Raw genomic sequence first — 20,365 nt, forward strand, 5'->3', positions numbered from 1 at the left:
ATTATTTTGCTTTCCTGTTTCCAGCCTACTTTCCCTTTCTTCTGGCCCCCTTCCTCCTCACCAGCTTCCTGGTGGGATCGTCACAAGCACACACATATACTACAAAACCCGTTTCAGCAGCTGAAACAGGCTCTGCTATCCAGTATCAGTTTTTCCTTTGTCACAAAGAGGCAAGCGGAGGAAACAGATGCTTTTGACGTCTCGGCTCCCAAAGGGGGCTCCGAAATGATCAAGAGGACTAGAATTCTGAGCCGAGAGTAAACAATGGGAATTCTGCAGCCGATTCTGTGACTAAGCTTCTGTTGGGTAAATGGGTGCAATTCAAACACTTGATTTCTTTGAAGTGCTGAATTGGAAAATAACAGCTGAGACACTGTGTGACAACTGCGTCATGAGTTACATGGCCATTACGGACAATACAGCCTCCCTTTTAAGCGTTTTGTCGGAATTGCTTGGTCTTTGATGTGGGACAATGCAGCAAGCTTTAACGGATGTTTGTTTGCTCCAAGCCCTTGGGATGTGAGTCACACCTGCATTCTATTTCAGGCACGGTGAATGTAGCTCGCGGGCACCAGTCCCTGCTCCTTTCTTTCCCATGGTCTAGGGCAGAATCCTTCTCAGCCTGAGAACCATGTTACCTCATGCAGGATCTTCCAGAGGCCGTACGCCATTGGTGGGTGGAGCCAGAGGCAAAAGTGGGTGGAGCAATAGCTGTGTACAGGAAGCTGCATTCCAGACATGCAAAAGTCAGAGGTCTCTGCACCTCAGACTTCACGGCTCTCCAATCATTGTCCAGAAAAGCGGGTGGTGTTAACACAGTTCAAGCACACATTTCAGCCAGACCCAAACATTCAAGGAGGGTGTGGAGCAGGACTAATGTAGCCTGGAGAGGGGGCTATCCTGGAAAGGGAGAATGGCCTAGCAAAAATCTCGAGGGCCAGAGAGAGAGAGAGATCTGAATGGCCACAGTCAGGGCCAGCCCACCCATAAGGCAAGGTGAGGTGACTGCCTCAGGCGGCAAGACCCACCAGGGAAACAGATGCTGATTGTGATCTCCACCCGCCCCACGTGCTCCTGATGTAGATCTTCCCTCACCCCTTTTTCTTTGGCGGGGAGTGGGGTGCCATTTTGGCAGTCAACATTTGGGCCTGAGATTCCCTCCCACCAACCCAGGCCAAACCCTGCTGCCAGGGAATTGTAATAAACCCTGTTTAATAAGGCTGCTTCGTTAATAACGCCTACACATGGAGCCTGAATGAGGAATCGGGGGTCAGAACAGCACAAGAGATACTTATAAGAGGGTGAAGCTGGTTCACCAAGTGGGAAGAGAGCCATGAGGATCTGCCTTGGATTTTGTTCAAAATTAAAGCATCCTCAATTGAAATATGCAATAAAACAACCAAACAAAAATAAGGTGGAATATAAAGTAGTGCTGAGAAGAATGTCAGTGTAATAATTTCGGCTGGCCTGATGGAAAAATCTCCCCTCTCCCCCTCTCTACAGGTGCTGCTCTGGTGTGTGTGTGTGTGTGTGTGTGTGTGTGTGTGTGTGTTTCTCCCACCCCACACAGACAATTGCAGGGAGGGAGAATTGCTCTAGTCTAGCAGAACTTGCTGCATTGGTTTGTGGAACTATTTAGTTAAATATGGCTCTTCCCATTAAAACAGGGGGCGGAGGAATGCAGTTTAAATTATAAAACCATAAGTTCAGTTTAAGGGTATGCTGGTCTAAACATGTATGTCTTCAGGAGCGAGAAGTAAGTGTTGTTATAAGTCTCCAGTAAAGAGTTGGATGAACGAGTAAAGTAGGCATTGGGGGAAAAACCCCTGCTATGTTTTAAGAATTTGAAGGGAACATTTAGAAAGTAAAAGGCTAGGGCTTGTGACAGTTTACTGCTGCGGGTTTTATGAGGTCCGAAGATGGAAAATTAAAACAAAATCAAGTGCTCTTGTGCAATGCAGTGTTCTTCAGCCTTGGGGCCCCAGATGAAAAAAGCCTCCATTTGACAGTGGCAAAGGCAAGAAAACTGAGCTCCTTTGGATCAAGGTCCTGTATGGGCCATAGTGAATCCCAAAGGGCTTCCAAGGTGTTGCCATTTTGAGGTGGGATTCCATTGCATAAGAGTAAATCCAAGTTGTGCCACTAAAAAGTATTTCACACACTTGTGCTACCCTACTTCCCCCCAATGGTAGGTCACTTCCAGCTGACCTGTTTATTGAGCATTCAACCTGATTTGTTTGCTGGGAGATCAGATGATGTCAGCTATTTTAACAAACATTCAGTCTGTTTTGGGTTTTTTTGCGGGGAGCTTAATAATAATAATAATAATAATAATAATAATAATAATAATAATTTTTATTTATACCCCAGCCAAGGCCGGGCTCAGGGCGGCTAATAAGCAATAATAAAAACAAGTTGAATGAATACAGCTTAAAAACAAAATTAAAATATTAAAATGTAGCCTCATCACAGGAGGAGAAAGGAAAAGAAAAAAGAAAGAGGGGGAGGGAATCAAATTGGCTCCAAGCCAAAGGCCAGGCAGAACAACTCTGTCTTACAGGCCCTGCGGAAAGAAATCAGATCCTGCAGGGCCCTGGTCTCATGAGGCAGAGCGTTCCACCAGGCCGGAGCCAGTGTTGAAAAGGCCCTGGCTCTAGTTGAGGTTATTCTGACTTCCTTAGGGCCTGGGACCACTAGGGTGTTGCTATTTATGGACCTGGAGGCTCTCCGTGGGGCATAGATGATGTTGCTTAGATGATGTTGCATCAAGCAAGTGCTGTCCCACGCTTGCTGGTGCATTTTCTCCTCTCTTTCCTTATTGCAAGAAGTCCAGTCTTTTAAGAAAGCGGGTTTGTTGCAGCCAGCTTTAATTGCACAACCTGGATTTGTCGCTATGTGATTGACTCCCACCCACCCGCAGATTGCGACACTCAGGAAGCACAATCAGACTTTTTACAGATAAGGAAAGCAAGGGGGAAACGCACAGGAAAGTGCCGAGTAGCCAATCCTTGATGCTTCATCTTCGAACCTCCCTGCAAACATATTTGAAGCAAACATATTCAGTGCATAGCTGCTGGTGTAGAGAGCCAATGTGGTGTAGTGGTTAAGAGCGGTGGACTCGTAATCTGGGGAACCGGGTTCCCGTCTCCGCTCCTCCACATGCAGCTGCTGGGTGACCTTGGGCCAGTCACACTTCTCTGAAGTCTCTCAGCCCCACTCACCTCACAGAGTGTTTGTTGTGGGGGAGGAAGGGAAAGGAGAATGTTAGCCGCTTTGAGACTCCTTAAGGGGAGCGAAAGGCGGGATATGAAATCCAAACTCTTCGTCTTCTTCTTGGTGTCCAGCCTCTCTGCAAACTTTGTGCAGGCGAATCTGGATGAGTGCTGAATAGAACAGGCCACCTGAAGGCAACCCAGGAGGACTGTGCCTGCCCTGGCCACTGAATTCCACCCCCTGCCCCTTGGGGATGAAAGTGTTAATCTTGCCCGGGAGTTTTTAATCTCAAATTGAGCTGGCTGGGCTGTGGGGAGGCAGGCAGACTGACTTCCTGCAGCTGCGTGAGAGAAGTCGGAGCATGGTGAGTAACGGGAGAGATTCAGGCTCCCTGCTCCGATGATGGAGCTGCCGGTGGTTGCTAGAACAGGTAAGAAGCTAAGAAGCGCCCGCTTCCTCGGCGTTTGCGTACTTTGTGAGGTGGCGGCTGCCTGTTGTGTGTCCAAGCGAGGGAAGGCTGCGCAGGGGAGAGATGGGAGACTGAATGGGTTTTTGCATCTTGCCCTTTAAAAAAACGTGATGATCGGTGGAGAGGCAAGAGGGGGTGGCCAACTCGGCATGGGAACAGCAATCCATCGTTCTTGGGTCTTTCTTCACCTGCACAGAATAAGGGAGGTGAATATTTGTGGCATGGGTGAGTCCTGGATTTTGTGAAATAGGACTTTCTTAGAGGGAACTGTTCAGAAATATATGCGCTCACCAACGAGAGTGTGTGGGAAGTGTTTGCATGTAAACTCTACAAAGGAGCACAGCAGAGGTTGACGGATGCTTAATTTTTTGTGGCACTTTGACAGTTTATTTCAAAGCTGATTGATTTCCCAAGTGGGCAAGATATCTATCTATCTATCTATCTATCTATCTATCTATCTATCTATCTATCTATCATCTATCTATCATCTATCTATCTATCTATCATCTATCTATCTATCATCTATATCTATATCTATCTATCTATCTATCTATCTATCTATCTATCTATCATCTATCATCTCTATCTATCTATCTATCTATCTATCTATCTATCTATCTATCATCTATCTATCTATCATCTATATCTATCTAAAATATTTATTTTTGTGTGTAATGGAGGGAGAGGGGAGAGAGAGATGTAGTTCACTTTTTGTTACCATCCCTGAACTTCATCCATCCACCTGAATCGGTTATCATTCTGTATCCCTAAAACTCAGATCTGCCTCATCTATCTCATATGGGCTACGTGAACAGATAGTCAAGCTTGGTTTCGGGAGAGGTAGCTCTTAATTCAAATTCCAGCCCAGCCAATAAAGCTCTCTGCACTCCTAGCTCCACTTTCATGGGAGTAAGCCCCACTGAATTTAGCAGGACTTACTTCTGAGTAGGCATGGTTAGGATTTCACCATAATCTACCTCGTAGAGTTGTTGTGAAGCAAAATATGATAGAGCTCATTAGAGGAAGGTGAGATAAAAATATGGTAGTTCATGTTTTTGAGGGGAAGAATACATAAAATTTCTAGTAGACAGCCTCCTGTCTTTTAGTCAGCCATCTATCTTCTTCTCTTCTCCCCTCCCATCCTTCACAACTTTTTCTGACTTTTCTATCCACTCTTTCTATCTGACCTTCTCTGCACTCATTCACTGAGGATGTGAATTCACACGAATTCCAGCACGGCTGTTTCGCATATTATTAATATATCACTTGCCAGAGCTTATAGTTTAGATGATGAGAGGTTCTTTCTTTGTTTCTCCTTTCCTTTCCTTTCCTTTCCTTTCCTTTCCTTTCCTTTCCTTTCCTTTCCTTTCCTTTCCTGGCCACAATTATTAAATCATTGTGTTCAAAACAGTCCTTACAATAATTAATAATAATGGCGGTGGTAGTGATGATGATGGCAATTACATTTATATCCCACCTCTCAAAGCTCAAGGTGCTAGCCACGGTGCTTCTCAGTCATATTGACACCGTATGTTTAAAGAACATTTGAAGCACCCAGATTTCTCCAAAGAATCCTGGGAACTGTCGTCTATTCCTCACTGAGCTACAAACCCGAGAATCCTGGTGTGGAGGTGACTTCCATTTCTATCCTCACAGCAACCCAGTGTGACAATTCAGGCTGAGAGAGACCCAATGTCATCTAATGAGCTACATGGCTGAGTGGAGATTGGAACCTTGGTCTCTCAGGTCCTAGACCGACACTTCCCACAGCACCATACGGACTCGGTAGATGATGATGATGATAAAAACAACAGCCAAAGGCACCAACTTTGGGTCCCCAGATGTTGCCAGACTACAGTTCTCATAATCCCCAGCCAATTTAGCTGATGGTCAGGTGTAATGAGAGCTGTAGCCCAATGACATATGTGGTCCTAAGGTTGAAGAATACTGATAACTCCCTTGGTAGAGCATAAGACTCTTCATATCAGGGTGGTGGGTTTGAGTTAAACATTGGGTTAAAAAATAATAATCCTGCATTGCAGGGGGTTGAACCAGATGACCCTCGTGGTTCTTTCCAACTTGACCATTCTATGACAACATTTGTCTTTTCATGAATACTTATGCATGTAGCTAAAGAAACAGATTGTGGAATTATAGAGTTGGAGGAGACCTTGTAAATCATTTACTCCAATCACTCTGGGGTTCAATATATGAAGTTCAGAGCTAGAGTGCCCCCTACAGATGTCCCTTCAGTTTCTGCCTGAAGACCTCCAACAAGGTGGAACTTTTGTACCCATTATTACTAAGGAGGAATAACCAAGACAGCAATTCTCTGGGACTTTTAGTACTAAATTTATGTTTTACATTTTAGAACATTCACTTAAACAACCTTAACGTATCAATGACTTCCCTTCCTCTCTTTCTATGGTTCATTTTGCGCAACATAAATCCCTGCATATTTTATATAAACTAAGCCCATCAGTATTCCATTATAACATCCATCAAAACTGATTTACACTGTTGAATTTATCTTAATGCTGTCCACTTTTTCAAATATACACAATTTTCCTATATTCAGGAAACATTTCCCAATCTTCTTTAAACCTATGTTCTTCTTGTTCTCTTATTCTATATGTTAGGTCCGCAAGCTGCGTATATCCCATCCCTTTAAGTTGCCATTTTTCTTTAGTCTGTTCATTTCCCATTTTGGGGCTAACAGAACACAAGCAGTACTATTGAAGTATTCAATATTAATCTATAAGTGTGAATAAGGACCATTTGTTTCCTATTTTTAATTTCTTTCCCCAGGGCCTCCTGTTTCTGACTCTCTGCACTGACGATGCCCGCTTCACCTGACTTAGCTGAGAACATCGTTCCACACTGAGATCATCCACCCCAGGTTTCATGCTCACTGCTCAGTTGGATTTCTCCATGTCCCCTGTCTGGATTAATACACCTGTTTTTTCAATGATGGGGCTCTGCAGCCTTGAAGTACAAATGGGTACCCTCGACAGCTTCAGCAAGAGGTGCTGATTGACTTTCCCTTACTTTCCTTGGGAGGAGTGAGCTCTCCTCCCCTCCAAGGCGGCAGTTTGTGGGAGCAGGAAAGCCATGCCCTGCCAGCGTCGCCCGCAGTCAACCAGCAGCGACACCCCACGGGAGGACCTCTACTATCAAACCTATTACAGCTTGAGCCAACAGTACCCCCTCATCCTCTTGCTCCTCTTCATTGTGTTGGGCATCTGCGTGGCTCTCATTGTGACATCCTTTGCCAGTGGCCGGGTAAGCATGTTTGCAAGGAGAGAGAGAGAGAAAGAGAGAGAGAGAGAGAGAGAGAGAGAGAGAGAGAGAGAGAGAGATGGGGTGTCTATGGGAGTCAGGACAGAAAAAATTTGCTCTCACAAAAGGCCACCAACGGGATGGCTTTAAAAGAGGATTAGACAAATTAACAGAAGATGTGGATATCAACAGCTCTTGGCTCTGATCATTTTGTTGCATGTCCTTTTTCGGAAGTATTCAGTTTCTGTCAGGGAACTGACATCAGAGTCAGAGGTGGAAGCAAGGCTCTCGAGCGATGCAGGAGAGGGGTCCAGCAGGGAGGGAGGAAGCCCATCGGCTGGGGAAGGAAATCAGCTCAACGCCAGTAGAGAAGGGGGGCGGATGGGGGATTTGGAGAGGGGTCTCCAAGACTCTTCGCCCGAAACTAGTGGGGAGAGCACGGGCACACCTCTGCCCACTCCTTCCCTGCGCAGAAGATTTCCGCGCAGGGAGAGTAGGAGGAGACTTGGCGTCAAACAACTTCTTTGCTGGAAGAGATTCAAGAAACGCCCACTGACGGATTCTGCGAGCGACTGAACGGCCACGGAGTGAAGGGCTGTCAGCTGAGACAAGGTTAACCAGGCAATCTAGCCAGCAGCGACGGTAACTTACACACAAGCAACCCCTTATAACCATTACAGTTTCTGAATACCAGTTGCTGGAAACCACAGGAAGGGTCCTGTTGCATTCAGGTCCTGCTTGTGGGTTTCCCACTGTTGTCCACGGTGAGACTATGCTGGACTAACCTGATCCAGGAGTCCTGTTCTTAGGTTCTAAGAACTTGGTTATGGGTGGGAATGCTTGTGGCCCTCCAGATGTTGTTTCAACTCCCATCATCCATTCTGATGGGGTTTTGGAGCCCAAGATCACCCAGAGGACTATGCAGGTCCCCCATCCTTAGATGAGGTGGTTGGGAGAAAAGTTGAGTTTGATGGAGGGACCATAGCTCAACGACAGAAAGTCCTCAATTCAGTCCCTGGCACCTCCAGTTCAGAGGATCTGGCAGCAGGCAATAGAAAAAGCAGAGTAGATCTTGGTGGGCAGACTTCAGGCTTGCAAGATCCTTTTTGTGTCCCTCCAGACATCCTCTTTATTTTCCATGATTTGTAGTCATGATGGTTCCAGGAAGGATATATGTCATGCTGCTTTCATTTTTTTTTATTAAGTTTATTTTACAACACATACACACACACTGATAAAAATGCAGAATCAAAAACAAAAAAATAATGAAATACAAATAAAACTTAATAACATATGCAAACTTACACAGGTCAAATAATCAACAGTATATATATATATATATATATATATATATATATATATTATTTCAATTCTTCTTTTCTTCCAGTTGACTTCCTTCATCCTAAACACGGTTCTCTTCATTTTTGGTAAACTGTCTCCTTAGTTTATTATTACCCCCTTTTTCTTTCTATTTTTAGCTTTTATACTATAATTTATTTTGCAGAAGTTAGTTGAAACAAATCCAAGTATTAATTTGAGGACACTGCGTTTTCAGGTATTCTCTATATTTTCCCCATTCTTTTTGAAATTTTTGCTTGGGCTGACCCTTAATGGCTCCTGTCAATCTAGAAAATTCAATGTACAGTGGACCCTCCAGATATGAACTTAATTCATACCGGGGGTCCGTACTTACTCCCAAAAGTCAGTATCCGGAGGCACCACTTCTGTGCTCGTGAACGCCTTGATAGAGTGCTTACGCGCACGGGGCGAAACCTGGAAGTATACACTTCTGGGTTTGCCACGTTCGTAACTCAAAATTACGTTACCCGAAGGTAACATAACCTGAGGTACTACTGTAGTCAAATAATTTATCTTGCCACACTTTTTTTTGTTGGAATGGTTTCTTTTTTCCATTTTTTTCCAGTTAGTGTTCTCTCAGCTCCTGTAGGGTAAAGGAATACTCTCTTGTTTTCTCTGGCTATATCTGTGTCTAATATCCCCAATAAAAAAAGCTTCTGTTTTCTTAACAAAGTTTTGTTTAGCTCTTCATACACCATGCTGTCATGCTGCTTTCAGTACCATTAGTGCCTGCAAAAGTTTTGAGGGAGACAAACTGCTTTGTTTTCAATTGGTGCATGTCCCCATGAATTCCTGCTGTAATCCTCTAACTCAGGGGTCAGCAAACTTTTTCAGGCGGGGGCTGGTCCACTGTCCCTCAGGCCTTGTGGGGGGGGGGGCGGACTATATTTTGAAGGGGGAAAAAATGAACAAATTCCTATGCCCCACAAATAACCCAGAGATGCATTTTAAATAAAAGGACACATTCTACACATGTAAGAACATGCTGAGTCCCGGACTGTCTGCGGGCCGGATTTAGAAGGCGATTGGGCCGGAGTTGGCTCCCGGGCCTTAGTTTTCCTACCCATGCTCTAACTTCTCATATCACGAAAGATCAGGATCGCTGCTGCCGCTTTGCCGTGCGTTTGTGGGGAGGGCTCTTCCCCCTGCTAGCCCATTCTCCATCTTGGGCTTGGGGACGGGCCCATACTCCACCTCAGCGTGAAGGACTCCAAGGAGGCCCGGGACACTGCTGCTGCCACTTTGCCGGTGAGTCTTGGGGAGAACCGCTCCCCCTGCAAGCCCATTCTCCACCTTGGGCCTGGGGGCGGGCCCCAGACTCCACCTCAGCATATAAGGCTCCACGGAGGCCTCGGAACATCGCTGCTGCCACTCTGCCGTGCGTTTGTGGGGAGGGCTCTTCCCCCTGCAGGCCCACTCTCCACCAGGCCAGGGGGCGGGGCCCACGCTCACCACCGACGCAGCCTCGGGGACACTGGTGCTGCTGCAGCGGTTGTTGGAAGTGTTTTTATATGTTTTAAACTGTTTTTATTTTTTTGCTTTGTTGTACCACCATAAGCGTGTTATTCTAAAGCAGCAATGCAGCAGCAAGCAAAGGCTCCAGCAGCTCAGTCAGCTGCTTGTGGCTGCAAAGCCAGACAGGATGTATGTGACTGTTGCCATGGAAACAAAGGGGCAGTCCATTCTCCATATTGAGCACAGGATGTGAGCTCAGTGTGTGTCATATGACCTGTACAGGATGTACATAATTCTGTGCATGTCAGACTCTCAGCTTATTCATATACAAGATTTACAGCACGCGAAAGATGTTTGGGACACGCTGAGAAGGACACATCAGAGAGATGCAGGTTCTTCAGCGTTGCTGTATTTTGAAAAGCTGACTAACCTGAGGCTTGCGCCTGATGGAGATGTTCAAGCGCACCTGACGGAAATGAAATATTTGCGTCAACAGATGGTGGAACGTAATTTCCGTCTGCAGGAGGAAGTGTTTTGCTTCATGGTGATAAACAGCCTGAATCGGACTTACAAAACCGTTGCCAGTCAGCTGGGGTCCCTCCCAGCGCAAGATCTAACGTCGGACAGGGTCTTTGCCGTGGTTCTGAACGAACATGACAGACTTGCCGCCCTGGAAGTGAAGGACAGGGGGAGACAAGAACGGAGTTCAGACACCCCCACTGCTGTAGCTACTGGACAAGACGCTGTAGCTTTGAATGTTGTCCGATGCCACAATTGTGGACAGACTGGGCATCTTCAGCGGAACTGCAAGAAGCCACGTCAGAACAAAGGAGCCAAGGGAAGCTCCACGAAGTCTGTGGCGTCAGGCAGAAGTCATGCCAAGTCACAGGCGAAGCCTGCAAAGGCTTTGATGTCCCTAAAAGCCACACCACAAGTGGGGAATTCCTTCGTTTTAGACACGGGAGCGACGGTTCACATGACCCATCACAGGGATTTGTTTTCGTCGATTAAGAAGCAAAGCTTCGTTGTACAACAAGGCAACGGTCAAGAGTTGGAAGCCACCGGAATTGGGACTGTGTATCTTAAAAGTCTGAACTTGACTATAAACAATGTTTATTTGGTTCCAGAGTTGAAGTACAATCTGCTCAGCGTTTCGCAGATTGCCAAGAAGGGACTAAAACTGTCCTATGATGATCAACACTGTGAGATCTACAAAGATGGAGAGTTGTATCTTTCTGCCAAAGAGAAAGATGGACTGTATTTGTTGACTTTTGATCAAAGTGATTACATGGAATGTAATTCTTGTGATTCTAACACGATTTCTTTTGCAGGTGTAGCCAAGAAGAACGCCAAGCAGGTCACCTCAAGGGTCGACAAGGCATTTCAGCGGGTGTATGCTGATGTGATTGGTCCTTTAGCACCATCTAGAGGCAATGCAAAGTATTACCTAATATGTGTTGATTCTTTTACAGGTTTTGTCTGGATTTATCTTTTGGATAGACCGAAAGAAGCCTTAGAAAGGTTTAAAGAGTTATGTGACAAGGTTAAAAATATGCATGATGCTGACATAGATTGTCTTTGCACAGATGAGAAGCCAATTTTTCTCTTACAGGATTTCCAGAGGTTCCTGAAGAAGAAAGGGATAAGACACAAAATTGCAGCTTCCGAAGAAGCTTGGAAGAGATGTGTCTGTGTTAGGGTGAACAAAGAATTGCAAAAGGGAATGGAAGCGCAATTGCTTAGTTCACATCTGCCACATGAGTACTGGGCTGAGTTACTAATGTCATTTTGTTACACGTGGTTGAGAAAGGTTTCAAAAGACTTGGGATGTTCTCCTTTTGAGAAACTGTTCCACAGAAAACCTTCTGTTGCCCATTTCAAGGTTTTTGGGTCTCATGTGAGAACAGAAGCTCCAGGTGGAGTAAAGAATGCCAGAGGCATTTTTGTGGGTTATGAAAAGGGTCTCTACAGAGTAATTTTGTCTGAATCTGGTAAGGTGATTCTCACAAAATTTCTAGAGAGTGCTCCTGAACAGGAGAGAGTGATCGTTCACACATTTCCCACAGGTGATGATGATGATTCTGATGATGATGATGATGAGTTTGATCTTATTGAGTTCAGTAGTACTGATGATGACAGCGATAGCTCAGACAGCTCAGTTGTCACAGTCATTGAGAAGAAATCTCACACAATGACTAGACCCTCAGAAGAGGAGGATGAACCACTGATTAAGCTTAGTACTGGTTCTTCAGAGAGTTCAGAGGCTGAACCAGAAAGCAAGGGAGAGCAGCACCTCTTACGTAGGTCTGAGAGAGCAACGACGGGTGTACCGCCCAAGAGGTATACCAGAGAGGTACATTGGTAAAACCAGTGGCGGGTAGTTCCAAGGGTGGAACTGAAACAACAGGGGAGTGTTATACATATAACAACTGTTTGTTTTCTTCTCTGGATGACGCTTTGCTCGCAGCACGCATTGATACTTTAGGGGGAGTATGTTATTCTAAAGCAGCAATGCAGCAGCAAGCAAAGGCTCCAGCAGCTCAGTCAGCTGCTTGTGGCTGCAAAGCCAGACAGGATGTATGTGACTGTTGCCATGGAAACAAAGGGGCAGTCCATTCTCCATATTGAGCACAGGATGTGAGCTCAGTGTGTGTCATATGACCTGTACAGGATGTACATAGGTGGAGTTTGGAGTTTCTCTCTGTTTGTTGATGAGAGCAGACATCTTTCACTGTATGACTGCTAAGGACAGGAATAAAAGCATGTAAGATACATTTCTGTCTGAGTCTGATTCCCCTCCCTGGGGATATGCAGGGAGCAGGGAGGAGATGCAGTGGTGTGTTTTTCTCACAGCCTGAGGAAAATCGCCGGAACGGACCTCGTGTGTTTTTCCTGCCGGGAGTCGCCGGAGGGAGGTCAAAAGAATTCAGCCGGTGCCTGGAGAGATAGGCACATACCTCTGACCGAGCCTGAATTCCAACAAAGTGGTGGTTTTTATCCATGTACTTTTATTTTGTTTTGATTTATTGTGCGTTGGGGTGGGGTATTTGGGGAGTGGGGTGGGGATTGGTTTTGTTTTCATGTAATTGTTTTTGTTTGTTTGCTTTTATATTCTGTAAATGGAGGCAAGTATGAGGCTTGGGATTCCTACTGTGGAGGGGCGAGGGAGGTATGGCGGTGGGGGCAGATGTCATAGGCGAAGGGGATCGAGATACGGATATGCTCGTACCCCTTCCAATCTGCGCCCCATCCCGAGAGACGAGGGTAGGGTGAGCAAGGATTACTCACCTCCGTCACTGGTGTTGTGCAATGCCAGGTCTATAGGCAACAAAACCGCCACCCTGCGAGATTTCTTCACCTCGCAGGGGGTTGACCTGGCATGTGTGACTGAGACCTGGGTGCGCGAAGGGGATACTGTTACCCTACGAGAGATGGCGCCCCCGGGTTTCTCCGTCCTTCACCAGTCGCGGACTGTGGGCCGGGGGGGAGGGGTGGCGTTATTAATCCGGGAAGATTGTTCTTTCAGGGCTCTACCATCGCCATCGATCCCCGGCATTGAATGTGTTGGCCTAGTGTGGGGCTCCGAGGTGAGCTTGGCTGTCTGGCTGGTGTACCGGCCACCTAGCGCACCAGCAGCCACCCTGTCAGGCCTGCTGGAGGCGGTGGCCGGCTGGGCCTTGGAGTTCCCTAACCTATTGGTATTGGGGGACTTCAACATCCATGCTGATGCCACTCCCTCCTCACAGGCTCTGGACCTGGTGTCTTCCATGGCGACACTAGGGCTCTCCCAGTTTGTTTCGGGCCCCACACATCAAGCAGGCCACACGCTGGATTTGATCTTTGGCGTCGGTATAGATGTGATCATGTTTCCTTCGATGAAGGTGCCATGGTCTGATCACTATGCTCTGAAAGCCAGGATTGACGTTCCACCCCCACCCTGCTTGGGTGGCAAGCCAATTTGGGCTCGCCCGCAGAGGCTGATGGACCCTGATAGATTCCGTCAAGCCTTGCGGGACCTTTCTCCCCCTGGCGACTCATTGACTGAGCTTGTTGAGGCCTGGAATACCCAGCTCCTGGCAGCCATCAATGAGATCGCACCTAAGCGCCCTCTGCGACCCCGCAGAAACCGGGCTCCCTGGTTTACCGAGGAGCTCCGGAAAATGAAGCGGGACCTCAGACGGCTAGAGCGAGTATGGCGGGGTGCCCGTGACGGAGCCTCAAGAACATCTTATAGGGTTTTTATGAAAACCTATGAGATGGCAGTGAAGGCCGCTAAAAAGTCCTACTTCTCGGCCTCCATTGCATCCGCTAGCTCTCGCCCGGCACAATTATTTAGTATAATTCGGTCTTTAACGTCCCTCGAAGGACAGCCAAATTTAAATAACAATTTGACACACAGCTGTGAGGCATTTGCGAGCTTTTTTGCGGAGAAGGTCTTGTTGCTCCGCCATGACCTCCCTGCCAATTTGGATACAATAAAGGAACTGGAGGCCCCTCGACTGTCCTCGGGTTCAGTATTGGACCACTTTGACTGGATATCCCCAGCTGATGTAGACAGATTCCTCCGAGCTGGAAAGCCCACCACCTGTCCTCTCGACCCGTGCCCGTCCTGGCTGATTAGAGCGTGTCCAGAAGAGGTGCGGGCCCCCCTGGGGTATATCATCAATCTGTCCCTTGGCACCGGGACATTCCCAGGGGAACTGAAGGAGGCAGTGGTGCGCCCGCTCTTAAAGAAAACATCATTAGATCCCTTAGATCTATCCAATTACCGCCCGGTTTCGAATCTTCCATTCCTGGGTAAGGTGATTGAGAGAGCGGTTGCTGAACAGCTTGGTAGGTTTCTGGATGAAACATCAGCTCTGGATCCATTCCAGTCCGGCTTCCGCGCTGGTCATGGGACCGAGACGGCTCTGGTCACCCTAACAGATGATCTCCGCAGGCAGCTGGATCGAGGCGGGTCGGGGCTGCTGATTCTTCTAGACCTGTCAGCAGCCTTCGACATGGTCGATCACGAACTCCTGGACCACCGCCTTGCCGACGTGGGGATCCAGGGCACAGTCCTTCAATGGCTGCGCTCGTTTCTCTCTGGTCGGGGACAGAGGGTGGCGCTTGGGGGGGAATTGTCATCCCGCCACTCCTTGGTGTGTGGTGTGCCTCAGGGTGCAATACTCTCCCCGATGCTTTTTAACATCTTTATGCGCCCCCTCGCCCAGCTTGTCCGGAGTTTTGGGCTGGGCTGCCATCAGTATGCTGATGACACCCAACTCTATTTGTTGATGGACGGCCACCCGGACTCGGCCCCAGACACACTGATCAGATGCTTGGAGGCTGTGGCTGGATGGTTACGTGGGAGCCGGCTGAAGTTAAATCCTTCGAAGACAGAGGTCCTCTGGCTGGGACGGGACGACATGGGACTGAGGGGGCAACTCCCATCTCTTGCGGGGGTGCAATTAGTGCCAGCACCGTCCGTTAAGAGTTTGGGTGTAATCTTCGATACCTCCCTCTCCATGGAGGAGCAGATTGCAGCTACAACAAAGGCGGCATTTTTTCATCTCCGCCAAGCTAAGCAGTTGGCTCCTTACCTCTCTCGCCCTGACCTAGCCACTGTGATCCACGCGACGGTCACCTCCAGACTGGATTATTGTAACTCGCTCTACGTGGGGCTGCCCTTGAGACTGACCCAGAAACTCCAGCGGGTGCAGAATGCCGCAGCGAGACTCCTTACGGGGTCCTCGCTTAGAGATCACATCCATCCGGTGCTATACCAGCTGCACTGGCTCCCGGTGGAGTACAGGATCAGGTTTAAGGTGCTGGTTTTAACCTTCAAAGCCCTATACGGCCTAGGGCCCTCGTACCTACGGGACCGCCTCTCCTGGTATGCCCCACAGAGGAACTTACGATCTTCAAATAAAAACACCTTGAGGGTCCCAGGCCTCAGAGAGGTTAGGCTGGCCTCAACTAGAGCCAGGGCTTTTTCGGCTGCGGCTCCAACCTGGTGGAACGCTCTGTCACAAGAGACAAGGGCCCTGCAGGACTTGACATCTTTCCGCAGGGCCTGCAAGACAGAGCTGTTCCACCTGGCATTTGGTCAGGGCGCAGCCTGACCCCCTCCTCTGGCAATCTTTACAAAGCTTTAGTTTATGGTTGCCATCAATTTTGATTTTAATTCATTTTTATAATGTTTTATAATGTCACACTGTTTTAATGTTGTTAGCCGCCCTGAGCCCGGCTTCGGCTGGGGAGGGCGGGATATAAATAAAATTTATTATTATTATTATTATTATTATTATTATTATTATTATTGTTGTTGTTGTTGTTGTTGTTTCCAGTTGCACTTTTGTTGCACTATGGCTCTCAGCACTCTTAACAGACTACAGCTCCCAGGATTATTTGAGGAGAAGCCACGATGCTGCTTTAAATGTGCAATGCATTTGGGGGCCTCGTTTACCATCAGTGCATGTCCTGTAACTTTCTGCTGAAAGCTTCCTGGGCTTTGGGGAGAATTGCGCCAGTCCTCTGACAGGATGCTGGAGCCCTGCTGCCTCCTTCTTAATGTCGGGCCGTATTTGGGAAGGTGGAAGAAGGGCTCCTGGACCCTTTAGGGGACTAGCCTAGTCCCCTTAGTCCACAAACCGCACACCCAGGGTCGGATTTAGGTTTGATGAGGCCCTAAGCTACTGAAGGTCCCTTTATATGTCCAGCTGTCCTTTGTCAACAACAAATTGTCACTGTTTTTTGTGTTGAATAGATGCTGTATGGTAATTTATGGACCTAACAGGTATCTAAAGCCATTTGCACATAACAAAATATGTATTTTATCAAAGTAATTGTTGAGCTGAAATACAAGTAAGAACATAGCTGTCAATGTTTCCCTTTTTTTTAAGGGAAATTCCCTTATTCCGAATAGGATTCCTCGCAAGAAAAGGGAAAAGTTGACAGCTTTGATTAAGAAGAAGTATATTTTTTTGGGGGGGGGGCAAGAGAGTGGGGCCCTAAGCTATAGCTTGTTTAGCTTATATGTAAATCAGGCACTGTGCACACCACTGACCCTGAGAATAAGAGGAGGAAGCTGGCAGGTGGTGCCAAACTCTGGACTGTTTGAAAGTACAGGCAGCTGTGGGATGGCAGACTGAGGTGATGGACACCGTTTCCTTTGCGCTAATGGGCCAGCTTACATTGAGCCGTAGCACAAAGTCTAAACCTCCAGCTGCACCGCTCTGTTTGCTGCTGCGTTGAACATACAGAGCTGCATTATACTGTGCCTGAGCACTCCTGCATCTGCCCGGGAATTCCGTGCTCCATTCAGAGTCTCTAGCACTGATGTTTCCCATCCTGGTGTCCTGACTCTCTGACATGGGATGGTGGCCTAAATCTGAGATTTTTCCTTTTTTTTGCGTTCAAAGCATTTGCTCTACTATTGAGCGCAGTGCCCCCCTAGTGGTATAACTCAAGCCAATGCTGGAAACCAGCACAAACGGAATTGCTTGTTTAATTCCCCTTTTCTCTCCAGGATTTCTCCTCCAACCTGGGCTTCCTGATTACATTATTCGTTGCCCTGGCAATCTTCAGCCTCATCCTGATCCTCGTGTGCATAGAGAGCTTCTTCCAGCAATGCACCCGGATCTTCTCCGCTATCATCTGGACCTGCCTGATGACCATGGGCTATGTCTTTGTCTTCACCGGAGGGGTGGTCAGTGCCTGGGATCAGGTGAGGGGCTCAGGCTGCATCCTAAAAATTAAAATGAGGAATAGGAGGAGCCTTCGGAGACCTGAGTGTAAGCCTGAGGTGGGCTCAGCACAGTGCTCTTTGAATCTATCCCCCCCTTCTGCATTGACAGCCCTCTTCTGATTGACATCCGTGTAGAGCTGGGAGCATGCCATTATACTGTACTGGCCTGAATATAAGCCTCACTTTCCCCCAAATTCCAACCATGAAAAGTTAAAAGTGTGGCTTAAATTCACGACCTTACAAAAATTGGCTTTTACCATATCGCTGCTGAAACAGACATACGGTAAAACGGAACGGGTGTGAGTGCCTGTGAAATTTTAAGGGCACGGCTTATATTCAGGTATTACAAGAAAACCAAAACACCAAACCAGCTTGCAAATATAAAGGACAATTTTACTTAGTCCAGCAAATTAAAGTGCAAAGCCTGGAGATACTTATAGACATACAGTCAACGAATGGCACAACTCTGCCAATAATGTATATAATAATAGTGTCATAGCACAGTTGAAACAAGCAAATCATTCTACAGTTAGTTATCTACTGGAAGCGCAAAGTCGTGTAAGTGGGAACGGTTGCAAGAAAGGGTTCTTCACATGGCCATATGTAGAGGCAGGGGTCATGTTCAAAGAACATCTAGACAGGAATTGCACACCTGGGACTGGGCAACCGGGGAGGGGTGCCAGGTGGATCTTTGCACCCTGGGTCCGCATATGCTTAAGACAGCCCTTCCTCTATTTGCAGCCCTACTTGTAGATTGGTGACTGATATGGAAGAAACAGATGCATATCATGTGTGGAAAAACTGGGAGTAGGCAAGTTCTTGACAATGGGTCTGAGGGATGCTTGTTCCAAAGTCAGCATGAGCGTGGCAGAAACCATTTTAGCAGATTCTGGCCTTTGTAGGACCAGTCCGGATAGTTAGCCTTGGTGAAGACTTGATGTTTTCATCCCCAAAAAAGCTTTCGAGTTTCTGCTGAAATGAGGTTGCATTTTAATGTTGTATTTTAACCTTGTTTTTAAGTTGTATTTCAATCAACTTGTTTTATATTTGGTGTTAGCTGCCCTGAGCCCGGTCTTGGCTGGGGAGGGCGGGGTATAAATAAAATTTATTATTATTATTATTATTATTATTATTATTATTATTATTATTATTCCCTGACCCCCGATTTTCTTTCACTGACTAGTGGAATTTACACATTCCTAATTTCCCTCCTATCACAAGGAGAACTGACGCAGCGTTCTTTTCTCCCAAAGGTCTCCTTCTTCCTCTTCATCATCTTCACCGTCTACACCATGTTGCCCGTTGGCATGAAAGATGCCGTGGCTGCTGGCTTGGTCTCCTCCCTCTCCCACATCATCATCCTGAGCGTCTACCTCTCTCTGGGGCGTGGCTCGCGGTCAGAGCTAGCACTGCAGGTAAGTGGGGCCCTGTCACCCCATCTGTGCTTCGTATCACAAGGCGGGCCGATGGGACATTCCTGGGAAATCCTGTTGTGTGTGGGGAAATTCCCTTTGAGGGACGCTCACAGCAAATTCAGCATGAGCCTGACCTCATTCAGTAATACATTACCGGACAGAGTCTGTGAGAGCATTTCCATTAGCACACACCCTATATAGGAAATGTACATCATCTTAGCTGCTTCATCCTCTAGCCAACCAGCTTCTGCCACCCTGGCATCTCGCCATCTCTTCATCCAATCACAGTCTTTGAAATCGCTTATTCGACCCAAGCTTTTTGCTGTACATTCAGTGCCTTCCTTGCACTTTTTCTGGAGTTGCTTTTCACTCTAACAATCAGCATTGGGCTCCTCTTAAACCAGATCTGTGGTCAGGCTGCACTCTTGCGTGGTGACGCTGGCCTTACTGATAATGGGCTTTTCAGAATTTCTACCCTGAGGTATTATTACATTTGTATCCCACATTCTGTCCAAGGAGGTCTAGGTTGTAGACAAGGTTCTCCCCTTAAACCCCACAACAACCATGGAAGGTAGGCTAGGCTGAGAGTCAGTACTGGCCCGAGGTCACCCAGGGAGCTTTGTGGCTGAATGGGGCTTTTAACCTTGGTCTCCCACAGTCCGATGGCTCATCCAGACTTCCTTTTGTGCCATGCTTTCCATGTCTAAGCAGGGTGTTTTTTGGGGGGTCCTTGTGCTTTCGCTGAGAAAACCTGCATTTTACTGCTGAAAACCTGACTGTGATTAAGCAATGAAATGTGGGTTTTCCCAGGGACAGCTTTGGGACCAAATAAAATAAACACAGAGCTTTAAAGCCCAGATCTGGGCCTAGAAACATGGCAGAAGAGAAAGTTGGATGAGCCCCTCGTCCAACACACACACAAAAAGTACACCACACTGTCTTCTCTTTCTAGCACTGCACTGTCACGATCGTCTCCCAGTCTTTCTTTTCCTTACGTCCTCTCTTTTTGCACCTGCCTCCAGCTCCTGGCCAATCTCGTCATCTTTGTCTGCGGGAACCTGGTGGGTGCCTACCATAAGCACTTGATGGAGGTGGCCTTGGGGGAGACCTTCCACGAGACCTTCAACCTCATCCAATCCCGAGTCAAGCTGGAATCTGAGAAGAGGCACCAGGTGAGTACGGAGAATGGCTTTGCGCACAGAAGGTTCCATTCCAGGTAGGGCAGGGAAAGGATTCCAGCCCAAAACCTTGGACAGCAGCTGCCAGTCCGTGAAGATGAGCCTCTCCCAACCTGTGTCCCTTGACTACAACTCCCATCATCCCTGACCATAGGCTGTGCTGGCTGGGGCTGATGGGATCGTAGTCCAAAACACCTGGAAGGCACCAAGTTGGGGAACACTGTAGATAATATTGAGCAGGATGGACCGACCATCTGACTTGGTAGAG

General features: G+C 47.3%; 1 protein-coding gene across 4 annotated transcripts in view; it reads left to right on the forward strand.

Annotated features, from left to right (window-relative positions):
* The window catches only part of ADCY4 (adenylate cyclase 4), a 75,929-nt gene that overhangs the window by 15,944 nt on the left and 39,620 nt on the right, over positions 1-20,365 (forward strand). For 2 of the 4 annotated variants that reach the window (XM_079951535.1, XM_079951538.1), the window contains exons 1-5: positions 3,319-3,643; positions 6,491-6,964; positions 17,286-17,483; positions 18,758-18,919; positions 19,942-20,091. In XM_079951535.1, the coding sequence (XP_079807661.1) occupies positions 6,794-6,964; positions 17,286-17,483; positions 18,758-18,919; positions 19,942-20,091 (681 nt within the window). In that variant the 5' untranslated portion in view covers positions 3,319-3,643; positions 6,491-6,793. Of the gene's footprint in view, positions 1-3,318; positions 3,644-6,490; positions 6,965-17,285; positions 17,484-18,757; positions 18,920-19,941; positions 20,092-20,365 lie in introns of those variants that run through there. The other 2 variants (XM_079951537.1, XM_079951536.1) reach the window with 2 other exon arrangements.

The sequence above is a fragment of the Podarcis cretensis genome (genome assembly GCF_951804945.1).
Source record: "Podarcis cretensis genome assembly, chromosome: 13".
Taxonomy (NCBI): Eukaryota; Metazoa; Chordata; class Lepidosauria; order Squamata; family Lacertidae; genus Podarcis; species Podarcis cretensis.